General features: G+C 40.3%; 1 protein-coding gene across 3 annotated transcripts in view; it reads right to left on the bottom strand.

The window, feature by feature from the left end:
• GRIA3 (glutamate ionotropic receptor AMPA type subunit 3) overlaps positions 1 to 23,749 on the bottom strand; it is a 308,412-nt gene that overhangs the window by 145,751 nt on the left and 138,912 nt on the right. For all 3 annotated transcript variants that reach the window (XM_055564728.1, XM_055564729.1, XM_055564730.1), the window contains one exon: positions 11,213 to 11,400. In XM_055564728.1, coding sequence (XP_055420703.1) covers positions 11,213 to 11,400 — 188 coding nt within the window. The remainder of the gene's footprint in view (positions 1 to 11,212; positions 11,401 to 23,749) is intronic.

The following is a 23,749-nucleotide window of genomic DNA, read 5'->3' as shown; positions in this document are numbered from 1 at the left end:
CCTTTGCCTTTCTTCTTTTTTGTGATTTGTCTCTTGATTATGCAGTGATTTCTTAGGTAGCTAAGCAATTTTGTCCACTCCAAGAGGTCCTATTCTATGTGGCATCTTGTTTGTTTATCATGAAGATATGGCCTCAGATTGCCCTTTGAAATCCAGGTAAGTAACACCTGCCAAATCTCTTATCTATTTTTGTCTTTCGAAGATTCTGAAAGACTTCTCATTCATTCCACCTATAGACACATACTGGCAAATAAATGGCATCTTGTTTGTTTCAAGGGGTCTCCAGTGTAGCTGTTTTCTCTCCTATCTGGTACTCCGCCAGGCATATAATGTGAATGTCATGGAGAAGACAGACCTGCATGTGAAGTTCAGAACCATCACTATGTGGTGGTGGAAGAATGTTTGTCTCAGCTTCTAACCATGCCTCTGAAAGCAGGTCTCCTGAAGTACTTTGGAATGCTGAGTACAGAGAATCTTTCTTAGACAACCTCTAGTGGAGAAGGCAATGGCACCCCACTCCAGTACTCTTGCCTGGAAAATCCCATGGACAGAGAAGCCTGGTGGGCTGCAGCCCATGGGGTCACTAAGAGTCGGACACGACTGAGTGACTTCACTTTCACTTTTCACTTTCATGCACTGGAGAAGGAAATGGCAACTCACTCCAGTGTTCTTGCCTGGAGAATCCCAGGGACGGGAGCCTGGTGGGCTGCCCTCTATGGGGTCACACAGAGTCAGACACAACCGAAGCGACTTAGCAGCAGCAGCATCAGTGGAGAAGGCAATGGCACCCCACTCCAGTACTCTTGCCTGGAAAATCCCATGGACGGAGGAGCCTGGTAGGCTGTAGTCCATGGGGTTGCTAAGAGTCAGACACAACTGAGCGACTTCACTTTCAGTTTTCACTTTCATGCACTGGAGAAGGTAATGGCAGCCCACTCCAGTGTTCTTGCCTGGAGAATCTCAGGGACGGGGGAGCCTGGTGGGCTGCTGTCTATGGGGTCACACAGAGTCGGACATGACTGAAGTGACTCAGCAGCAGCAGCAGCAGCAGTGTTGAAAAGGATCTGACCAGATGTAGGGTGAGTTGTGGCAGTGGGCATGGAAAGGAGAAGGAAACATTTGAGTAACTTCTCTATCTCTGTCCCTTCACACCTATAATTTATCCTAACCATGTCCTCTAACCTTCTTATAATTTTTTTTTTACTTTGGATAGGGTAAAAAGGAATATCTATGGGATAAAGCAAAAAATGCAAGATTATTGGGAAGATTCTCTGGAGTAGCTTGTATCCACTTCTGATAGATAGCAGTGGGATAAAAATCTTACCAAAAGAACGATGGGAGCATCACTGTATCCGTTCTACTGGATACTTGATTAACTTTCCATAGTGTTTCAGCTAGTCAGGAAGAGATTCTATTAGTGTGCAAAATCTCCCTCCTCAACCCTGCCTCACCAGGCAAATATCACCATAGGTGATTGGAAGAGCTGCATTCACAGTGTATGAGCCTAGTATATTCAGAAGAACCTAAACTCCAGGAGTAAACTGGGCATTTTGACAGGCGGATTTATGTTTTTAGGCCATGAGAGAAATAGGAACAGGCTCATTCCTAATTTTTTGAGGGCACATAACAAGAGTACAAATGGAGGACTATATACCACACATCTAAATGTTACAAAGTGGGAAAGCAAGATACGCCTTGGCTTGGTCTGTGTATCCACCTGTCCACCTAAATAAAGAGATAAATGGACATAAGCTCAAGCTACCAGAAATTGAGTTTATTTGGAGATAGCAGGGAAATTGCAGTTCAAGAAATGCAAATTACAGGGGAGTCTATGCAAGGTTTGGAGTGGGCTGCATTTATGAGAAAGGAACAACACAAAGTGGGGGCCCATACCCAACCAGAGCACAAGTTCTAAGTTCACTGGCTTGTGGATGGTAGGAGATTCTTGGCAGATATTCACTGTTGGGAGATAAGGCTCAGAGTTCTGTAAATTAGGTGCTTATAGGAAATCAGTCTCTCAGTTCTTGAGTTTCATTTCCCTGAGGGCACACACATGAGATTCTCTATTTCACATACAGTATGTCCCCTACATACGAACTTTCGAAGATGTGAATGTGTGTTCGCACAACCAACCATGTAAGTTAATTCATGTGTCTGGCATACATTGTCACGTGCGTGTATCCTCTACAATTGGTTATGCTTTTGTGTACTTTACTGCACAGTACTGTATAGAGTACAGTAGTACAGTACCTTATTTCAAGCCCAGGATAGTCTAAGCAAGCGTAAAAGCAGTGGTGATGTAGCTGGTACTACTGTACTTCTCAAGGTAAAATAAAGTGGAGGTCGCTCAGTCGTGTCCGACTCTTTGTGACCCCATGGACTGTAGCCCACCAGGTTCCTATGTCCATGGAATTCTCCAGGCAAGTATACTGGAATGGGTTGCCATGCCCTCTTCCAGGGGATCTTCCGGACCCAGGAGTTGAACCTGTGTCTCCTGCATTGCAGGCAGACTTTTTTTTTTTTTTACCATCTGAGCCAAGGTACTATAGTATAAGGTTAAAAATGTTTTCTTTATTTTTTGTGTTTATTTTTTATATATTATTTGTGTGAAAAGTATTATGAACCTATTACAGTACAGTACTATATAGCTGATTGTTAGTTGGGTACCTAAGCTAACACTGTTGGACTCATGAACAAACTGGACTTATGAATGTGCTCTCAGATTGGAACTTGTTCATATGTAGGGGATTTGCTATACCCTGTTGGGGCAGGGTAGGGTAAGCTGGGGTGGAAGCTGAGCCCAGGGCTCAGAATTCCTGGGTGGAGACTGGATCTACCTGAAACTGGGATGAGGTGGAAGAAGCCAAGGAGAGCAAGCTCCTCACCCCACAAAAGCTTACTTTTGTGATTTGAGGTTCCTGCACAATTTTCCATGTCTTCCAAAATGACATCATTCAAGTAGAATACAGTGAGAGAGTACAGATATCAGGAAAAACTATCTGCTAAACCCTTCACTTAGAGTGACTTGGGGAGGCCACTTTTAAACAAAATTATCCATTTTTCTCTGGTTTCCTAAATCATGAGTTGCCATTTTCTCCTTCATTGCCCCTGCCCTTGACCCCATATACCTTTGTGCTCTGATGTGGACAGCCCTGTTTGCCTTATGTGTCCTTTTCCTTTTTCCTCATGATGTTCAACCAGCTATTAACCTTTCAAAAGCTCTCAAGAACAAAAAGGAAAAAAATATCTTTCTGTTTCTGTGTTTATGATATGTTGCTGCTGCTAAGTCGCTTCAGTCGTGTCCGACTCTGTGCGACCCCATAGATGGCAGCCCACCAGGCTCTGCCGTCCCTGGGATTTTCCAGGCAAGAACACTGGAGTGGGTTGCAATTTCCTTTTCCAATGCAGGAAAGTGAAAAGTGAAAGTGAAGTCACTCAGTCGTGTCCGACTCTTAGCAACCCCATGGACTGCAGCCCACCAGGCTCCTCCACCCATGGGATTTTCCAGGCAAGAGGACTGGAGTGGGGTGCCATTGCCTTCTCCAGTTTATGATATGAGGAATCCTCTAAAGCATGGAACTCAAGGCAGTAGTTCTTCTCACCTGAGTTTAAGGATGATATTGGGTGCTCAAGTATAGGGACCCAGAAAGGCTGAGCACCCACCCCAGATACTTATCCTGTGCGTGTTTATGCTTTCCTAGAACAAGTCTTAGTTTATGCTTGGGTTTCCAGGAGTTAATGGAAAGACTGCGAGCTGTACCTTCCAGACATTGCCAGTTACGTTCATGTGATTCCCTCGCAAGGAAGAAGGAAATGGGCAACCCCTAGGGCAGTTGTTGATAAAATAATGAAGATTGTGAATCTTTATCTGAGACTGAATGCCTGCAGATGGAAATTCTAGGTGTACTTACATACCACTCTGAGAATGTACCCCTCACAATTTATTCTACTCTTGTGGAGCCCATTGCATAGTTAGATTGCTTTGGTGCCACAAATAAATGAACCTGTTCATCATAAATGAATTCATCATCAAAGGCTAGGTTTAAGGGGCACATTGTCACTTCCATGCATTACTGGAATATGGATCCTCATCAAGTGGAGAAAATCTTTGTGAAATGCTCATTGTTTAACAAGGTTTGTTGTAAGCGTAGCTCCTGCTCCAGGCTTCATCAGGGTCCTTATCTCTTTTAACCTCTGGTTGAATATACTCTGATTGAAAACCTCAGTCAGATTCAGGACTGATTATTGCAATGATTAACAGCATTTGGGGCCAGACTCCTTGGGTTCAATGTCTGGCTTCACCAGTTATTAGCTCTATAACCTCTAAGTCTCAGTTCTTCCATCTGTTAAATGGAGATACTATTCCCATCTGCCTTATGGGGCTAATATGAAGATTAACTCACATGAGATATAGAAATGGGCACATATCCACCCACATTGATTAAAATTGTATCTGGAACATTATAAGCACTTAAAACATATTTGTTATTAAAAATGCCCAGCTGTCATATGGAGCTCAAGGCTTGAGTGCCTTTAATTATTTTAAGTGATGATGAAAAATCTAGTTAATTCTCAAATAGTCCTTGCACTTATCAATCAATGTATGTTATCCAATGTTACATTGGAGAAAAAACAGAGAGGTTGTCTTACATGCTAAACATATTAGTGAGAACTAAAAATAGCTCAAGTCTTAGACTCTGCTCTCATGATAAGACCTTAGATTCAACGGATATCTTGGGAGATCCATGAAGACATTGTTCTAGAGCAACAGTCCCTGAATAACTCATTTTCACACACACAGAACCTACCACTCATGAGAAGATAGCGATGGTGTCAGGTGTGCTCCATGTTACTTTGATCCTCACAACATATGAGGATCCCATGGAAGGAAGGTAGTGGAACAATCTTTTAACATGAGAAAATGGAACCTCAAAAAACTGTCACTTTCTTCAATGTCATGCAACAGGAAGGTGAGGGAGTTAGGATTAAAGTCATGTCTGTTCAGTTCCCAAGTGTTTATTCAGCTATACCACACAATATTCTAGGAAGAAGAGACAATACCCTCAGACTGTCATATGAACTGGCAAGTTGGCTCAAGGTTGTACAGGGACCATTGAGAGGAAGGGCTGGGACAAAGGGGGAGCCAAAGGGGCAGGGGAACTGGAGAGAACCACTATGTGCTGAGTCGGGGGTCAACTCAGGAGAGGACATGAGCCTTTAACATTGTTACTTCACTTGAGAGAGGTCTAGCCATTGGCGCCAGTGCTCTGTACATGTTAAATCACTGTAGTCGTGTCTGAGTCTATGAGACTTTATGGACTGCAGCCCGCCAGGCTCCTCTGTCCGTGGGATTCTCCAGGCAAGAATACTGGAGTGGGTTGCCATGTTCTCCTCCAGGGAATCTTCCTGACTCAGGGATCGAACCTGAGTCTCTTATGTCTAATATGCACTGGCAGGCAGGTTCTTTACCACTAGCGCCACCTGGGTCTAGCCATTGGTGGGAGTGCTGTAAGTAACCCTAATTTAGACATATTTTGGAGTGAGCAATGCATCCTTTGTGTTATAGCCTCACACTTGACAAGGCCCCCTAGTATTGTTTATCTTGTTTAAACTGTTATCTTTAGAATACTGACTTACTAATTTGGTTGTTTCATTTCTTAAAATGACTTTTTGAAGTGACTGTCAGAATCAAATGAAAGGAAACTAAGAGATTGACCTGCTTGACGTTAAGTAGCACTACTTTCCATGAGGAGGTGATTTTAGCTTGAACTATTTCTAGGGGAAATCAGACATCTTATATGTTTTCTGCAAAGCACTCTGAAATGTATTGGTTTGGACTCTACTAAATTTGCACACTCTAGAATTCAAGTCAGAGAAGGCAATGGCACTCCACTCCAGTACTCTTGCCTGGAAAATCCATGGATGGAGGCTGCAGTCCATGGGGTCGCTAGGAGTTGGACACGACTGAGCGACTTCACCTTCATTTTTCTCTTTCATGCATTGGAGAAGGAAATGGCAACCCACTCCAGTATTCTTGCCTGGAGAATCCCAGGAACAGTGGAGCCTGGTGGGCTGCCGTCTATGGGGTTGCACAGAGTCAGACACGACTGAAAGGACTTAGCAGCAGTAGCAGCAGCAGAATTCAAGCAGGAGCTATGCTGAGATTTACCTTTGAATTATCTATGGGAAAAATAAAAACACAGTAAAGACTGAAGGGGAGGACTTCCCTGGTGGTCCAGTGGTTAACACTCTGCACTTCCATTGCAGGGGGCTCAGGTTCAATGCCTGGTCAGGGAACTAAGACCTCACGTGCTGTGTGGTGTGGCAAAAAAAAAAAAGACTGAGGGGTGATGTTTAAGTCTCTTTAAGGAGACAACCTTTCTGATATCTAATGAATAGGCAATTAGGAAATATTCTTACCTATTTATTAAAATAAATCTTCTATAACGGTAGTCCCCAACCTTTTTGGCACCAGGGACCAGTTTTGTGGAAGACAATTTTTTCCACAGACCGGGTCGGGTGGGGGAATGGTTTCAGGATGATTTTCATAAGGAATGCGCAATCTAGATCCCTCACATGTGCAGTTCAATGTAGGGTTTGCGTTCATATATGAATCTACTAACACCACTGATCTGATAGGAGGTGACGCTCAGGCAGTAATGTGGGGAGCGGCTGTAAATACAGATGAAGCTTCACTCACTCACCTGCTGCTCACCTCCTGCTGCATGGCCCAGTTCCTAACTGGCCATGGACTGGTAGCCATCTGTGGTCCAGGGGTTGGGGACTCCTTTTCTGTAAGGATATTTACTTATCCTCACAGAGAATTAACTTGGAATGTTTGTATGTTCCTGAAAACAATCTTAAAACTATTCTAGATCTGACTTTTCACTAATTCAGAATAGCCTCACCTTCATATCCCCAGCTGGTGAGATTTTACTCTCCTCCAGTTTCCTCTCTCCTTGTAAGGAGTTGTTTCTATGACTGATTTTCTCCCTAGTCTAGTTAAACTTATTGGCTCTGGTACTATCCTTAGGCCTCCAGAATAGTTGGTCAGTGCCTTCTTTATGATAACTCTTTACACTTGAGAATGGTGATTAAACTGCTTCCTGGCTCTCTTTCACCAGACTAAACAGCCCCAACTCATTTAAAAGTCTTTCCTCATAGGTCCTATTTTCTACTGCTTTAATCATGTTTTGCTGCACTTCTCTGGATCTTCTCCAATTGCATTGCAATTGTTCTAAGATGTAACCTGATGCATGGGCCTAATCTAGGGGTTGGTGTTGGCTACATATTTAATAAACAACTTAGAAATTAAATGGTTTAGTGCAGCGGTAAGAACACTGGACTGGGAGTCAGAAGACTTGAGTTTCATTCTTGCTCTGCCACCTCCTAGGACTGTGCAGAGTCCTAAGACAAATGTGATTTGTCCACATTTGGACAAATCATCTAAATATCTCTAAGCATCAATTTATCATCTGTAAATCTGAGATAAACACATCTGCCCTGCTGCTTCCCATAGTGAGGCTCAAATGAGATAATCTGTGTGAAAACACTTGGTTTAGCATCAAAGAACGATGCAAACACTATGTGTTAGGAACTTTTCAGAATGCTTTGCCTGTATTAACTCATTAAGTTACAGTTATCATTTCCATTTTACAACCAGGAAATTGAGACACAGAAAGTTAAGTAATTGGCTCCAGGCCACACTGCTAGTGACAGAATCCATGCAGACTGGTTCCAGGGTCCATACTTGGAAACTCCATGCTATGTTGCCTCTCCAAATAAGCATGAAGCATCCAACAGAGCCATTCATTTTATGGGGCCTGCCCTTCAAAAGCAGTCCACAGGTAGACACTCCTAGGAAGGTGGATCTGTTCAGTCATGTGTAGATAATTCTATGAGAGGCAACTTTTTCAAAAGTGAGTGTTTAGGTTGGTCACTGAAGTAAGGCAGTGGGGGAGGGACTCTACCAGTGGGGGAGGGACTCATAAACACACTGCAGTAATAGGAATGCTCTAGAAGGTCAGGTCAATGGTTCATTCTTCCTAGGGCATCTAAATCTTCCTGTGGAGAGTGCTCTTAATTCTTAGATTCAGGATCTGCAGTTTCTAAATAGTCTCTTTGAGTTCTGACAACCCATCCTGGTTTCAACTGTCTAGCTTTGTCCTTTTGTATGTTAAATTTTGTAGCTATAAGTTTGGAATGCTTTCCTTATAGATTAATTGTTAAGATGAAATATTAAAGACAGTTGTTGTGCACCTAATTGAATATTTTTTTTCATGCTGTGGTCTGAACAATTGAAAGAGATTAAAAAAAAAAGAGCTCTGGAGGAAATGTTGGAAGAATTTTGATTTGCCCCATAACTGTTTGAACATTCATAAGAAAAATGAGAACCTATATTATGAAATGGGGAGATTATACTAGATAGAAATATATTGAAAATACACTAATATTTGAAAACTTGTGCCACACTGAAGTCTTTTCATTAACACCCATTGGATATAGAATACAATGTGAACTTACTTTATGCCAGAGTTCAATTTATAGGGAATACAGTTGTAGTGCTTTTATTAATAATAGGCTCTTTCACCTCAAATAGTGGCATGAGCAGTCATTTTATGGGAGACTATAGACATTTCTTTCCATGAAAATAACCTCAAAGTTTAAAATACCCTCGGAAAATGGGAGCATTTGGGGGGAAAACTTGATACTACTGGAGTTATAAATGTTATCTTTCTAACTAGAATCTGTATAGTGAATTATTACAAGTTTGTCCAGCATGGTTAGGAACTAATGAGAAAGGTGATATCTTTGTATCTTAGTAGTCAATTTAAAATGTTTACTCTAAAGAAATATCATGTTTATTGTTTAATTTAAAGAATTTGTTTAGTGAGAAATCTATTTTTATATAAAGAAAGCAATTTTGGCAAATTCGTGGTATCAAAACTAATTTGAGCAGAGAGCTACCATCTTACATCTTTGAGAAAATGTGTACTTTAATAATCACATCATGTGACTGCAGGCACTATTCTGCCTCTTGATGGAAGCATAGCAATGTTACAGTAGAACTTACTAGAATATGCTTGTCCAGTATTCACCCATCCATCTATCTATTCATCCACCCACCCATCTTTCCATCCAACACTACGTGCCAGGTACTCTGCTAGACACTGAATATACAGCAGAAAACAAGACAAACATGATTCCTATCTCATAGTACTTAATGACTTAGTAGAAATGCCTTAAATGATAAAGAAAACAATCATGAGTAGATCATTTTGTGACAATTTTTTGAAAGAGGGGGAAAGAATAAGTGAAATTAACTCTCTGGCCTTACTTGAATGTTGTTAAAACTTTTCATTGAACAATGTTCTCTGAAAAATTGTATAGAAAGTATTATGAGGGATGCTGTGAATGTGCATCCAGAAGAAAGACAGATAGCAATTGAGACATTATAAGAAAGAACAAGGCTTTCAAATAATGTTAGTTTAGTTTTCCTGAAAATTTTTAGTAATGGTCATTTTTTTTTCTATAGCATTTTATGCCTTTCAAAGCAATTATACCAACCATGTGAGGAAGAGCATATTTTATTTTCCCCAGTATGTAGATGAGACAACTGAGGCAGAGATATATTAAATACCCAAGATCCCACAGCTATATGGAATCACAGCTCTACCCACGGCTTTTTCTACTATGTCATATTGAAAAACACCCCAGATTCCAGTATAAGGTCTTATAAACCCCCAAAGACTTATCAGAATGTAAACTATTCAAGAAACCAAAGTGACTAGTACAAAAGAAGGAAAACAAAGTATGACAAGGCCTCTGCTTTAGGCTATTAAGTAGGTCACCCACTAAAAGGCTATTTTGGTATAAAATTTTAGAGGGCATGGAGTACATATACCAACATCACTGACCTGATTCTTCACTTTCAAGATCTAAGAAAATCAAAGGCAGTTTTTTTTTTTTTTTTCTTTTGGAAGGGAGGGGTGGATCATTGGGGTAGCTTAAGAGAATGTTAGTTGCAAAATTTGTTTAGCCAGGCTGGTGCTCTAGATTTTTTTGTGAAGTTGATTCACTAGAGATGATGGTGTTCCTAAGAAGGGGACAGCTTTCTATCTCTGGGATGTTCCGTCAGTGCTTCCTTTCTTCCTTCCTCATTCCTCTTCTCTCCCCTTCCCTCCTTTTCCTTCTCTTTTTCTTACCAATTTCTTTTTTTTTTTTTTTTACATTCTCTTCTCACGGGGGCATATCTGGCAAATTGTTAATATTTAATTTGCTATAAAACAGCTCTCCCAGGCAATGACTGCTCACTATAATTTCAATCTCTGAAGCTGTTTTGGCCCCTAGGTACACTGGGATCGAATTAGAATGGAAATGTTTCCCTTACAGTTTTGTTTATGGCAGCATGGGCACTTTGTTATTAACTGGCAAATTGAGACTGCTAAGGAAAATAATAAACTTTCGCCACATTTCTATTTGACTCTTTACTCCAAACAGAATACCCATCTGGCTTAGGGTGAAATGTTTCTTCTCATATTTTTCAGTTTTCTATTTAAATATCCAAGATTAACAATGAATATCTTTTGGCTTATCAAATTGTATTTTTTCCCCAGTCTGAGGCTTTTTCATTTTCTTCACATTTTAAAAACCATTATCATTTTTTCTCATACGCCATCTTACTTTTAAAATGGTCTTCAGTTATATACACACATATTCTCATTCATTCTCTCTTTCTTGTTCTCTGCCTCAAACCAGAGGGATATTCTGGAAAAATATCCACAGATTCAAACCTAGTGAATGCTGCTTTGACATTTTGCAACTAGGCCCCTGAAACAAAAACTCTACTCTTCCTCCCTGTCTAATCCCTTGACTGTTCCTTGCTGGGAGGAAGGTGTGGAAAGGAAGGGGATTACTCTGAAATTTTCAGCTCTCTAAGAAACATAGGTGTGGAAAGGTGTGTTTATCTGATAAGTAGCATTAAATTGCAGAGACTACCAGATTAATCATGCTATGCACTTTTCAACAGCTTAGATTTTCTTTTATTTCTCTCTCTCTTTCTGCCACTGGGGAGGAAAAAAGGATTAGAGAGACTATCAAAACTGTTGGCAAGTTTAGTCTGTTGGCTACTGAATTTATTAGCAGATATGGGAACTGCCTCAGGTTGATGATTTAACAGGGTGGCTTGGGGTGGAATAAGTCTCAAACCTACCTGTTCCAAAATTGTGTTAATCCTTTCAACCTCGCAGTCAATCAAGTATCGTTTTTCCTGCCTCCTGTCCATTTCTTCAATGATGCGCCTGAATTCTTGGACATCCTTGATGTTTCCCACAGACCTTGCTGTCACTTGCCAGTTGTTTTGTACTGCTGCTTCCATAATTGCTTGGAGGATGGAAAATCCTAAAAGAAGGGAAAACAGCTATATTGATTATTTTTTCTTTTAAAAATCTTTCTGTAGGTATTAAAGGTTCTAGTGAGGTTTTAGTCACAGTCCATTGGGTTTCCTTGAACCTTATCCCTTGTGGACAGCAGGCTTACTCATAACCTCAGTCTTAACCTTTCGGACAGTTGGCATATCTCTATCCTGTTTGAAAGGAAAGAAGGTTCAACTTGGGGTGCCAGGCTAAGTGCTTATCAAGTCTGTACTTGAGCAATCAGTACTATAATCACTGAATTATAGTACCTAATTATTTTTATTGACAGGCTTATCAAAATATCTATAGAATGAATGCCAGTAGCTTCTTTCTTATTTCTGGCCACAATCTGTCCTTTCCTTCATCTTCCACATCAACAATCTTCAGAATTAGAAATAGCTTTAGTAGAGATAGAACCTCATTATAATATGGCTGATCCTTACATGGATATGACTCTCCAACAAAGTAAATTATGTCTCCCAAGCAATATAACTCTCAGAAAACATGACAAAAACAGTCTATAACAAAGATAGCATACTGTTTCTTTGTTCACAGCATTACAAAAGCATTCAATCATATTAAGTCTTCCTGAGTTCTTCCCCTTTCTCAATTCAATTGATCAAAGATTCTCAGTTCTTTTTTAAGCTAATTTATATCAGACAACTATTAACTACTAACCTTCTGGATCTATGCTGCATGGGAAAGAGAAAAGATCTAACGCTTGAGTTTTGGGTAAACTTTTTAGAATCAGGGTTTGAGAAGCTGGAAAGAACAGTCTGTATGAGTCACAGAAGAGCACAAGGGTTTCATATGTACTGGTCTTTGAGAGTATTCATATGTCTTAATATTGTATCATGTCTATATTTTTGCTTCTGCATGAATCCATAATCTGGGTATAATTTCATCAGGCATAGACATTATTTGATTGGGATACGGTCAAAAGCAGCTCCTTTTGCTCCATTAAATTGTTTTCCATTTATATTAAGGTAATGACTAATGGAAGTGGGTAATGGGGATGATTTGCAAGACCCAAATAATCTGTGACCTAACGATTTGGCTACAGGAGGAGGAGAGAATGGAGGACAACAGTGCCGCTCTTGGAACACATTCCAGGTTCTGTGCCACCTCAGGCTCACCCTGTAGTATAAGCAGGTTACTGTCAGGGGTCATCTTCATTGCACCAGAGAAAATGGTCTTGACGTTTGGAGAGCGTGCTTCGGGGAGATGGCAGCAGTGACTCAGGCGGTCACGATGCCTCTCGTGTGCTGGGTATATGCGCGAAGAAGATCGCAAATGAGACCCAAGCACTTGGTAATTTCCAAATGAGCAATTTCAGCACAGTAGCTCAAAATTACAGATAGGAGTAAATGACCATTGCTTTAAATGTTAATGCTTACTCTTTTTAAACTAACCACATGTATTCATTGCTCAGATTTACATTTTCATGTGGCTTTTTGATGTGCTCTCTGCTTTAGTGGGAGTTGAGGGCACATGGTGGGCCAAGACATGAGATTAAGAAATAAGCATAGGAAAGAAAAGATTAAAGTGTTGGAAAATCTTTCTTGAGAAATGTACAATGAATTTTGAATCCCACTAATTAAGAATTTTATGAACATTCAGCAAGGACAAGGTTGAATTTTACTTCTGTACTATTGATGAAGCAAGTATTGGCTGAATAATACTAGTAATGAAATTACACAGGGCATCTTGCTATATTGAAACTAAACTTTAAAAATATACCCTTTAGCAAAATACAAGTATTTTATCTGTTGAGTCAAAATCTACATTCTTGTAATCTCTGCTTGCTCATCCTGTTCTACTATTTTGGAACCAAAGAGACAAACTGAACCCCCTTTCCATGTGATAGTCCTTCACATTTTTAAAAACAGCATATGCCTATATCCCATTATCTTTCTTTTTTTCAGGCTAAAAGTGCCCCAATCCTTCAACAGTTTCATGATAGGTTCCCTCACTGTTCTGTCTCTCTGCTACGGACATTTGTCAATATTTTATTGATCCTGATAATTCATATGTGATTTGACCAATGTGGATTATTGCTTGCTTTGATATGGGCTGTTATTTTAGCACCCTCACATTGCTAATACTTCTAAATAGCCATATTATTTTGTTAATTAATTTCAAGCTTGAATTCAACTAAAGCATGTCAATTCTCTTCATAAAACCTTTGCTGTATAACAACTCTCCATCCATGCATCAAGACTCGTTCCATTCCAATCTACTTTTATCTCCCTTTTAAAAAATTCACCCTATCCAAATCCTCATTTCTCCCCTATTTTCACAGTTGCTCAAATCTGAAAGATGGTCTTATCCACTTATGCAGTGCTCTCATTATACTCAAGGCAGTTGCACCTGTCTGTCCCTTTTCCGGGCATCTCCTCCTACCTATAGACCTTTGTGGCTGACTCTCTTTCTCCATGAAGCTTCTGTTACTGAGTACTTATACATTCTCCTGAGATGTGTAGATTTAAATCAAGGTAAATCAGTTACAAGCCGTGGATAAACCAATTTGAAGAACTGTACAATAGGCATTTAAAAATTCAAACTAGAACTGGATAAATAAAGCATAGTACATAAACATGGAATACTATGCTACTGTTAAAGAGATAGCTCAATCTCTATATAACAAAAATAAAAATTACTGCAGTATACTATTCCATAGGAAAAAGCTACAAAATAGCATTTGTAGTGTAGTTCCATTTCTGTAAAAAAAAATCTGAAGTGTATAGAAAATAATTTGACAGAATTGGCAGTAATTATCTCGGAGGTGCAGAACTACCAAGAACTTCTACTTGCCCTGTCATTTATTTATGTAATGTTTGACTTTTTTACAAGAAGCAGGTATTATTTTCTATAAGTACGAAAACAATAAAGATTTAAAAATACAACCCATGCTGTCTGCTCAGAGCATAAGCTCCTGGAAGACATGGATGACAAATGAGTGCTGCTCTATATGCTGCCTGCTGCCACAAATGCAAAGGCGCTTAATAAACACTGATTTTATAGATCTTTTTATACTTTTGTTCTCTGAACCATGTGGATGCATCACCTATTCAAAAATTAAATAGAAAAAGCATACTGGTTTCTCAATGAACTTGGATCTGGGGCCTTCTGGGCTATGAGCCTCGCTCACATTTCTGAGCAAGTCAGAACTGTGGCTTAACTCTGTAGTATCTTCTCACCACGCAGAGTTTCTTTGTATCTGCGAGCATGTGTGGCTGTGTACTCAGCAGCTCCAGGGGAACGGTCACCTCAGTGAGGTGCATGTCAGTGAGCAATCCACCAAAAAAGAGCACTTTCATTGGTTTTCATACCTAATTTGTTATAGTTTGACTGTTTCCTGTTACAGCTGACCAAAGACAGTAAATGTGAGTTTGAGGCAGGAAAAAAAGAAAAAAGCAAAGTTTGACTCTGGAGGCAGGGCAGAAGCAGGCGTCAGTGCTTGTAGGAGGTGAGGTGCATATAACAAAAGCCTTGGCTTTATAAAAATAAGTCTGCTGTTTTAGCAGCTTCAGAATTGTCCTCCACTGTGTGTGAGCTTTAACGTGCTCAACTTTGCAATACTGAAAGCTACTTTTATTTGAGCAGGAAATTCCCTCATCCTGATTCCAAACCACTGCTGCTGTCCAACTTCTGTTTCTTCTTTGGTTTAAAGAATGAGAGCTACCACATAGGTAACTGGCTGAACGATAGACTACTTGCCATTTGCATTCAACCAAGATAACACAGGCTTCCCTGGTAGCATAGTCGGTAAAGAATCTGCCTGCAGTGTAGTGTAGGAGACCCAGGTTCGATCCCTGGGTCAGAAAGATCCTCTGGAGAAGGAAATGGCAACTCACTCCAGTATTCTTTTCTTGCCTGGAGAATTCCATGGACAGAGGGGCCTGGCAGGTTGCCGTCCATGGGGTCACAAAGAGTTGGGCACAACTGAGCGGCTAACACTTTCACACTTTCAAGATAAGACAGGAACATGACAATAGAGGAGCGCCAAAGTGATTGTGGATGAAGAGTTGGGCCACAGCTACGGCCAATCCAATCCTGCTGGAGCAGTTGTTGGGCTACTCTTGCTAAACAAGAGAGTTGTCTTGGTAAAGACTCTGCCGTCCAGATCCCCCTTCAGCCAAAGGACTTACTCCTTCAGACTCTGGGAAAGTCGTTTCCTGAAGAGAGTTGCCTAGCTTCAAGCAATACTTCCTTCCCAGGGAAACCTGCCTCCAGTGACTGGTTGTTATGGGGAATCCAGGCATAAACCTTTCACTCCAAATTGTTGTCCAGTCTAAGATGGAGAAGGCAGTGGCACCCCACTCCAGTACTCTTGCCTGGAAAATCCCATGGACGGAGGACCCTGGAAGGCTGCAGTCCATGGGGTTGCTGAGGGTTGGACACGACTGAACAACTTCACTTTCACTTTTCGCTTTTGTGCATTGGAGAAGGAAATGGCAACCCACTCCAGTGTTCTTGCCTGGAGAATCCCAGGGAAGGGGGAGCCTGGTGGGCTGCCGTCTATGGGGTTGTACAGAGTCAGACACGACTGAAGCGACTTGGCAGCAGCAGCAGCAGCTGCAGTCACTAAGTTGTGTCTGACTCTGCAACCCCATTAACTGCAGCATGCCAGGCTCCTTTGTCCTCTACTATCTCCTGGAGCTTGCTCAAACTCATATCCATCGAGTCGGTGATGCCATCCAACCATCTCATCCTCTGCTGCTCCCATTGGTTTTTGCCCTCAATCTTTCCCAGCATCAGGGTCTTTTCCAATGAGTCAGCTCTTCAAATCAGGTGACCAAAGTATTGGAGCTTCAGCTTCAGCATCAGTCCTTCCAATGAATAATTAGGGCTGATTTCCTTTGGGATTGACAGTTTGGATCTTCTTACAGTCCAAGGGACTCTCAAGGGTCTTCTCCAACACCACAGTTTAAAAGCATCAATTCTTTGTCAATCAGCCTTCTTTATGGTCCAATTCTCACACCCATACATGACTACTAGAAAAAACCATAGCTTTGACTAGATGGACTTTGTCAACAAATGATGTTTCTGCTTTTGGATAGACGGTCTGGGTTTGTCATAGCTTTCCTTCCATGGAGCAAGGGTCTTTTAATTTCATGTCTGCAGTCACCATCCACAGTGATTTTGCAGCCCAAGAAAGTAAAATCTGTCACTGCTTCCACTTTTTCCCCTATTTGCCATGAAGTGATGGGACCAGATGCCATGATCTTAGTTCTTTGAATGTTGAGTTTTAAGCCAGCTTTTTCACTCTCCTCTTTCACTTTCATCAAGAGGCTCTTTAGTTCCTCTTTGCTTTTTGCCATTAGGGTGGTGTCATCTGCATATCTGAGGCTATTGATATTTCTCCCACCAATCTTGATTCCAGCTTGAGCTTCATCTAACCCAGCATTTTGCATGATGTACTCTTCATATAAGTTAAATAAGCAGGGTGACAATATACAGCCTTGACGTATTCCTTTCCCAATTTTGAACCAGTGCATTATTTCATGTCCAGTTCTAACTGTTGCTTCTTGACCTGCATACAGGTTTCTCAGGAGGCAGGTAAGGTGGTATGGTATTCCCATCTAAGAATTTTCCACAGTTTGTTGTGACCCACACAGTCAAAGGCTTTGGTGTAGTCAATGAAGCAGTAGATATTTTCACTCCAAATAGGGTAACTCTAATGGGCCATCCCAACTTCAGGGCTACGTGAAGGATAGGTTGAGGCCTTGTTATGACTACAGCCTATCTTCTTCTGCTCAAAGCTGCTTCCTTCTTTTCCTCCCACGAGTGTTTTTTTTTAAATTTTGATTTTATTGGAGTATATTTGATTTACAATGTTGTGTTAGTGTCAAGTGATTCAGTGAATATATATATTTACACACACACACACATATATATATATATATATATATATATTCTTTTTTAGATTCTTTTCTCATACAGGTTATCACAGAATAATGAGTAGAGTTCCCTGTGTTATACAGTATGTCTTTGTTGGTTCCCACAAGTGTTTTTAATGAGAGTACTCTGCAGTAAAATTTTGCATGGAAATTTCCATCTCAGAATCTGCTCCTAGGGAATTCAATCTGTGACTGTTGGGTTGACCTCGTGACAGGAATGACAGCAGATACAAAAAAAAAAATCTCAAATCTACAATTGTCAAAATCATTTTCACAAAGGGAGTGAAGGTCAGGATTTTGTTCAATGTACAAAATGAAAAGCTACTCTATGCTGAATAAATTTAGTATTTGATCTGAAAACACAAAAGAGTAAAAAATAAGATACTGACATATGGATGTTGGTAATGAAGACACCCAAGGAAATAGAGCTGGGGATAATTTTCTCCTTTCTGCTTTACATATTTCAGCATGGGCTGGCAACACCTGTTGTTGCTCATGAACCTGTCCCAGGTCTTTCCGAGCCACACCATCTGTACTTCTGACATGGTGTCTAGCAGTCCCCAGATGATGGGGCGGGGGTGGGGGGGCTCTAATATTGACAAATGGACTCCACACAAGCGCTGACATTTTTAGCATTCTGTGCCTGGTGAGGATTTTCAGGGAATTTCCCATAATGCTCCCAAAGGGACTGCTGACCCCCTAGAAATGTTCTGTGTGTTAGTTGCTCAGTCGTGTTTGACTCTTTGTGACCCCATAGACTGTAACTGGCCAGGCTCCTCTGTCCATTGAATTCTCCAGGCAAGAATACTGCAGTGGGTGCCATTCCCTTCTCCAGGGGATTTTCCTGACCCGGGGATTGAACCCGGCTCTCCTGCATGGTAGATAGATTCTTTACCATCTGAGCCACCAGGGATCTAGAGAGGAAAATTGATCTTTCCCAGAGGGTGATTCAATATTTGTCCCATTGGACTGTGCTGGAAACTGCCTTTTCAGGTTGAAAAAGACTCAAAATGGCCCATGAAAATTCTTGTGGTTTGCTTTTTCCAGTCATAGAATCACACATTACAAGCTAGAAGGACTCTTACAGGTGATTTAGAGAAGTCATAGAAAAAATTTAAAGCTCTGGAACTCTTTTTCCAAATGAAAATTTTATGGAAGCCCAACTTATAAGACAGATAGAAGTGGAGCTGCTCTGGTTTGGAGGGGTGGTGTTTAGAGAGAAGAAGTGACTTGCTCAAGATCACATAGCTAGTATAAAGTCAGAAGCAAGAGTAGAACTTAAGTCAGCAGGGCTGGTAGTAGAGTGAAGCCAGAGAAGCAGCTAGGGCACAAGGCTTTTTATTTTTGGTTTGTCTTTTTTTTTTCAATTGTCTTGAGGTATAATTGACACAGAAAGTATATATATTTAAGGTATAAAGCTTGATGTTTTGATATACGTTTACGATGTGAAGTGATAAGCACAGTCAAGCTAATGAATACATCTGTCATCTGACTTAGTTACCATTTTAGTTCTTGAGTGTGTGTGGTGAGATCACTTAATATTTACCCTCAGCAAATGTCAAGTGTACAATACAGTCTTGCTTACTGTAGTCACCAGAAGTACTGTTAACTGTAGTTAAGGTATACCACCATGTACCTTAGATCTCCAGAACTTATTCACCTTGCATAACTGACCAACATCTCCTCACTTCCCCTACCCCCTAAAAAGCCACTTTCTTAGAGTTGTCCAAATGTATTCTCGCTTGCCTCACCCTAGTCTTGGCCCTAGAAGCAAGTGCCTTCACTTCCAATTTAGTGCTCTTTCAAGTACGTTATGTTGCCAAGCCTACTCGATAGGTCTTGTTTATGGATGCCCTTGGCAATGTTATAAAGTGGACAGAGCCCTTCCATCTTCTTGATGTCACACAAGATCCTGATGTTCCCTGTCTATCCAGTAGCCAAACTGGACCTATCACCTCCACTCCTGGCCTTTTCTTTCCCCCTTCCCCATGTCAAAACACCTTTGTCCTATGTCCCTGTCTCTCAGCATTCTGTCCTTTTCTAGGTGCCAGCATAAAAATGGCTAATGGAGTAATGTGTTACCCTTCCAACTAACACAGGTGCCTTTTAGCAGTGGCCTTAACACAGGTGAGTTTGGAAGCAAAGGAAAAGAGGATGTTGAGCATTATTTTGGGATCTGCCCATCTCCTGGGGTCATGCAGATAATGAATATGGAAGTTGGTGATGTGGGAGCTGTGATCTTTAGGTTATGGAATTTAACAAATGAACAGCTGGTACCTTGTGGGTATCTCAGAGACCAGTAGTGTAAAAAGATCCTCTGAGGGTCAGTTTCAATCCTGCCTATCTTGCTCAACTGAACTCAGCTTAAGAAAGCATTACTTTATTTTTCTGAGTCTTCACTTACCTCTGGGTTTCTCAACTCTGGTTGTGCATTATCATCACCTTGAAAGTGAAAGTGTGAGTTACTCAGTCTTGTCTGACTCTTTGCAACCCCCTGGACTGTAGCCCACCAGACTCCTCTGTCCATGGAATTCTCCAAGCAAGAGTACTGCAGTGGGTTGCCATTTCCTTCTCCAGGGGACCTTCCCGACCCAGGGATTGAACCCAGGTCTCCTGCATTGCAGGCAATTTTTTTTTTTTTTTTTTTTTTTTTACTGTCTGAGCCACCAAGGAAGCCCCTATAATCACCTTGGAAACTTTAAAATATTGATGTCCAAGGTCTACTCTGGACGAATTAAATCAGAATCACTGGAAGTGATTTCCAGCTTTGTTTTATTTTAAACTTCTTGGGTACTTCTCATGTCCAACCAGAGCTGAGAATAACTGACCTGTTGTAATGGCTACCCAATACAAATGAGGTTTATGGAAGCAGGACTCTTTTCTTAGGTGTCTTTCATGACTGGCAATAAAGTTCTTGTTAAGAAAAACATGATCCAAGAAGGGCTAATCATCATCATTTTAGTTGCTAAGTCATGTCTCATTCTTTTGAGACTCCATGGACTATAGCCCTCCAGACTCCTCTGTCCATGGGATTTCCCAAGCAAGAATACTGGAGTGGGTTGCCATTTTCTTCTCCAGGGGATCTTCCCGGCCCAGGGATTGAACCCTCATCTCCTGCATTGCAGGTGGATTCTTTACCACTGAGCCACCCCAGAAGCCCATATATACATATATATATGCTGCTAAGTCACTTCAGTCATGTCTGACTGTGTGACCCCATAGACGGCAGCCCACCAGGCTCCTCCATCCCTGGGATTCTCCAGGCAAGAACACTGGAGTGGGTTGCCATCAATGCATGAAAATGAAAAGTGAAAGGGAAGTTGCTCAGTCGTGTCCGACTCTTCATGACCCCATGGATTGCAGCCTACCAGGCTCCTCTGTCCATGGGATTTTCCAGGCAAGAGTACTGGAGTGGGTTGCCATTGCCTTCATATATATATATATATATATATATATATTCCAGAATTAAGCAGACAAAGGCACAGAGGCTGAAGGAAGGTTTGTAAATTGCTTTTTCTTGTGGTAGATGAGGAACCTGGGAACATTGTGACATTGTGTGGGAAGTAGACTCTAATGGACTCAAAGCACTTTACAAATGTCTTTTTTCTTCTGAGGTAGCATCTGTGTTTTTCTAAGTACAAAATTAACACATGCTTAATTTGGACATTTGAGAAGACACAAAGATGAAAAAAATAAAAGTATGGGTGACTCTACAGCTCAGAGATAACCACTGTTAGCATTGGTGTATTTCTTTCCATGTGCTTAAATATAAATATTCTGTAGAATTTTTATTTTAGTAAAATGGATTGAACAATTGTGTCCTGTCTTTTAAAAAATTTAACATATCATGGATATTTTCTTATGTTATTAAATGTTTCAAATCATAACTTTAATGTCTATACAATATTCCATCCATTAGACATACTGTAATTTATTTAACCATTCCCCAACATGAAGACTTCAGCTATTTCTAATCTCTACCTATTGTGAATAATGCTGTGATGAAAACACTCATACAGCATCTCTAATTATTAATATTTCCATAGGAGAAATGTCTAGAGGAAGGGATGTCAGGCCAAACATTTGTGAACACGTTGAATGCTTTAGATACATATTGCCAATTTGCCCTCCAGAAAGGTCATATCATTTTCTTTTCCCATCAGCAGAATATAAGAGTACTTATCTCTCTGCCTGCTGCCTAGCATTGAATAATATATTTGCCCATTTGATAGGGGAATATAAGAAAGTTCTTTTCTGCTAGCGTTTCATTTATTGTTAGCAAAGTTAGTGATTTTTCACTTTTTGTGTCCATGTTTATGCTTTATCTTGAGAATTTCCTATCTATTTGCCTTGTTCAGATTTCTACTGTGATATTAGTTTTTCTTATTGATCATAAGGACTTTTATACATTAATGACACTGTGTCTGTAATATGTGTCACAGATATTTTAATACAGCTTATTTGACATTTAATACTGTCTGTGATATATTCTAATTAACAGAAATTTGACATTTTGTGAAATTAATATTCTTATTCATCCAAAAATTACGTGAGATAAAAGGAGACAAACGAAAATTTATTCTCCTGCTCTTATTCGAGTGCTCACCTGGGCTTGGAACCCAAGCATTATGCAAACCATTCTCTCCATTTCTTACAACTTCTTTGGTCTCCGTGGAATTTCAGACAACTTTCTCTTGTATATGGTGGCAAAGTAAGTGAATGGGAGAAGCTACATATGGAATCTGAAGGTGATTGCTGAGATACAAGTAAAGAACAGAAAGAGGCAGAGGAAAGAGAGATGATGAACCCAATTCAGTTACTTCATGTTATGTTTTGCCATATCTAAGAAACTTGATATTCAAAAGTCTGAACTCAAATCCAATACTTCAGGATGTGACTATTCCTATTATCAGTACAAAGGGTACTTTTCTTTAAAAAGAATTCATGGAAAGATGCCCATAGCACGTTTTTTTTTTAATTAAAAAAATCTAATTGCATTTCTATGTACTACCAACAGGTAATATAAGTGTAAACATTAAAACTTACAATAGCATAAAGCAAAGTAATACATTTGACAAAAATAGGCAAAATCTTTTCACTAAAAACATGTCACAGAGATAAGAAACAAATTGATAGAGGCCTTTCCCTTATTTTTCAAAGCAAATCAGGTAATCAAAAATGCCTTTAGATTTGAAATGAGGGCTGATTCTCAAGCAAAGCTCTTCTCCTTTATTAAATCAAGAATAGAAGGCCTGGGTCCAGTGTGTAGTGCATAAAAACAAAATTCTGATTCCCTTCCAAATAAAATTCTTTTTTAAAAATTAATTTCTATTGGAGTATAGTTGCTTTACAATGTTGTGTTAGTTTCTAATGTACAGCAAAGTGAGTTAGCTATATGTACGCATCCCATAGTGCATTTGAACCCACATTTTGTTATTTTGTTTTTGCTTTAACCTGATTTAATCATATTTGATTTCCACAAAAATATAGATAGTGATTGTCTAAATTTGAGATGCTAGAGCACAAACTCTTCTGTGTGCGAGGAGTTTGAGATGGGAAGATCAAGGACCCCTCTGTGTTTGCATGTGGATGTCAGTCTGTGGGTTTTATGGAACGGGATAAGAAACAAATATTCACCAACACCCAGCCCAATTTACCCAAGGCAAATTAAGATTTCCCTGAGGTCTTCATTCCTCATAATTGTGTTTGCTTAAGTTTCCCTTTCATTATGCACTGACCCTCAGCACATCTCTTCCTTCAGCTGCCTTATTAGGATGGGACTTTAGCTAATTTGTAGAGTCAGTGAACAGAAGGTGCCCCTGGTGTCCCAGTTCTGTGTCCTTTTCCTCTCCCCCAATACAATTCCTCCTTCATTCTAAATCCTATCCTTTTCTCAGACTAGACTGTTCATGAGTGCTTAAAGCTTCAATTGTGAGCCCCTCCATGAAGAAGCTATGTTTTATTTTTTAAATATTTATCTATTTGGCTGTGCTGGATCTTAGTTATAACACACAGGATCTTTTGTTCATTGTGGCATACAGAATCTTTTTAGTTGTGGCATGCAAACTCTTAGTTGTGGCATGTGGGATCTAGTTCCCTTACCAGGGATCAAACCCAGGTCCCCTGCACTGGGAGCTTGGAGTCTTAGGCTCTGGACCACCAGGGAAGTCCCAAGAAGTTATGTTTTGAATTAGGATCAAAACCCTAAAGCAAAAGGGCAACCGTTATAGAAGAAATTGTAGACAACAATTTGGTGGGAGAGTATTGTTTGAGGTATTCCTGATACCCAAATATCCCACAGAGGAGGCCATTTCCAACTACTTATCAAGTTTAAAGTTGGCCCTGAAACTAGCAATGCATATAATCCTGAGTTTTCCATTTTTCTTTTTCATCCGGTTCTTCATTATGAATATTCTATTCCTGCTGGTGAAT

This window comes from Bubalus kerabau, chromosome X, assembly GCF_029407905.1.
Source record: "Bubalus kerabau isolate K-KA32 ecotype Philippines breed swamp buffalo chromosome X, PCC_UOA_SB_1v2, whole genome shotgun sequence".
Taxonomy (NCBI): Eukaryota; Metazoa; Chordata; class Mammalia; order Artiodactyla; family Bovidae; genus Bubalus; species Bubalus kerabau.
The sequence above is the reverse complement of the archived record's forward strand: the minus strand, read 5'-3'. Positions and strand labels throughout refer to the sequence as shown.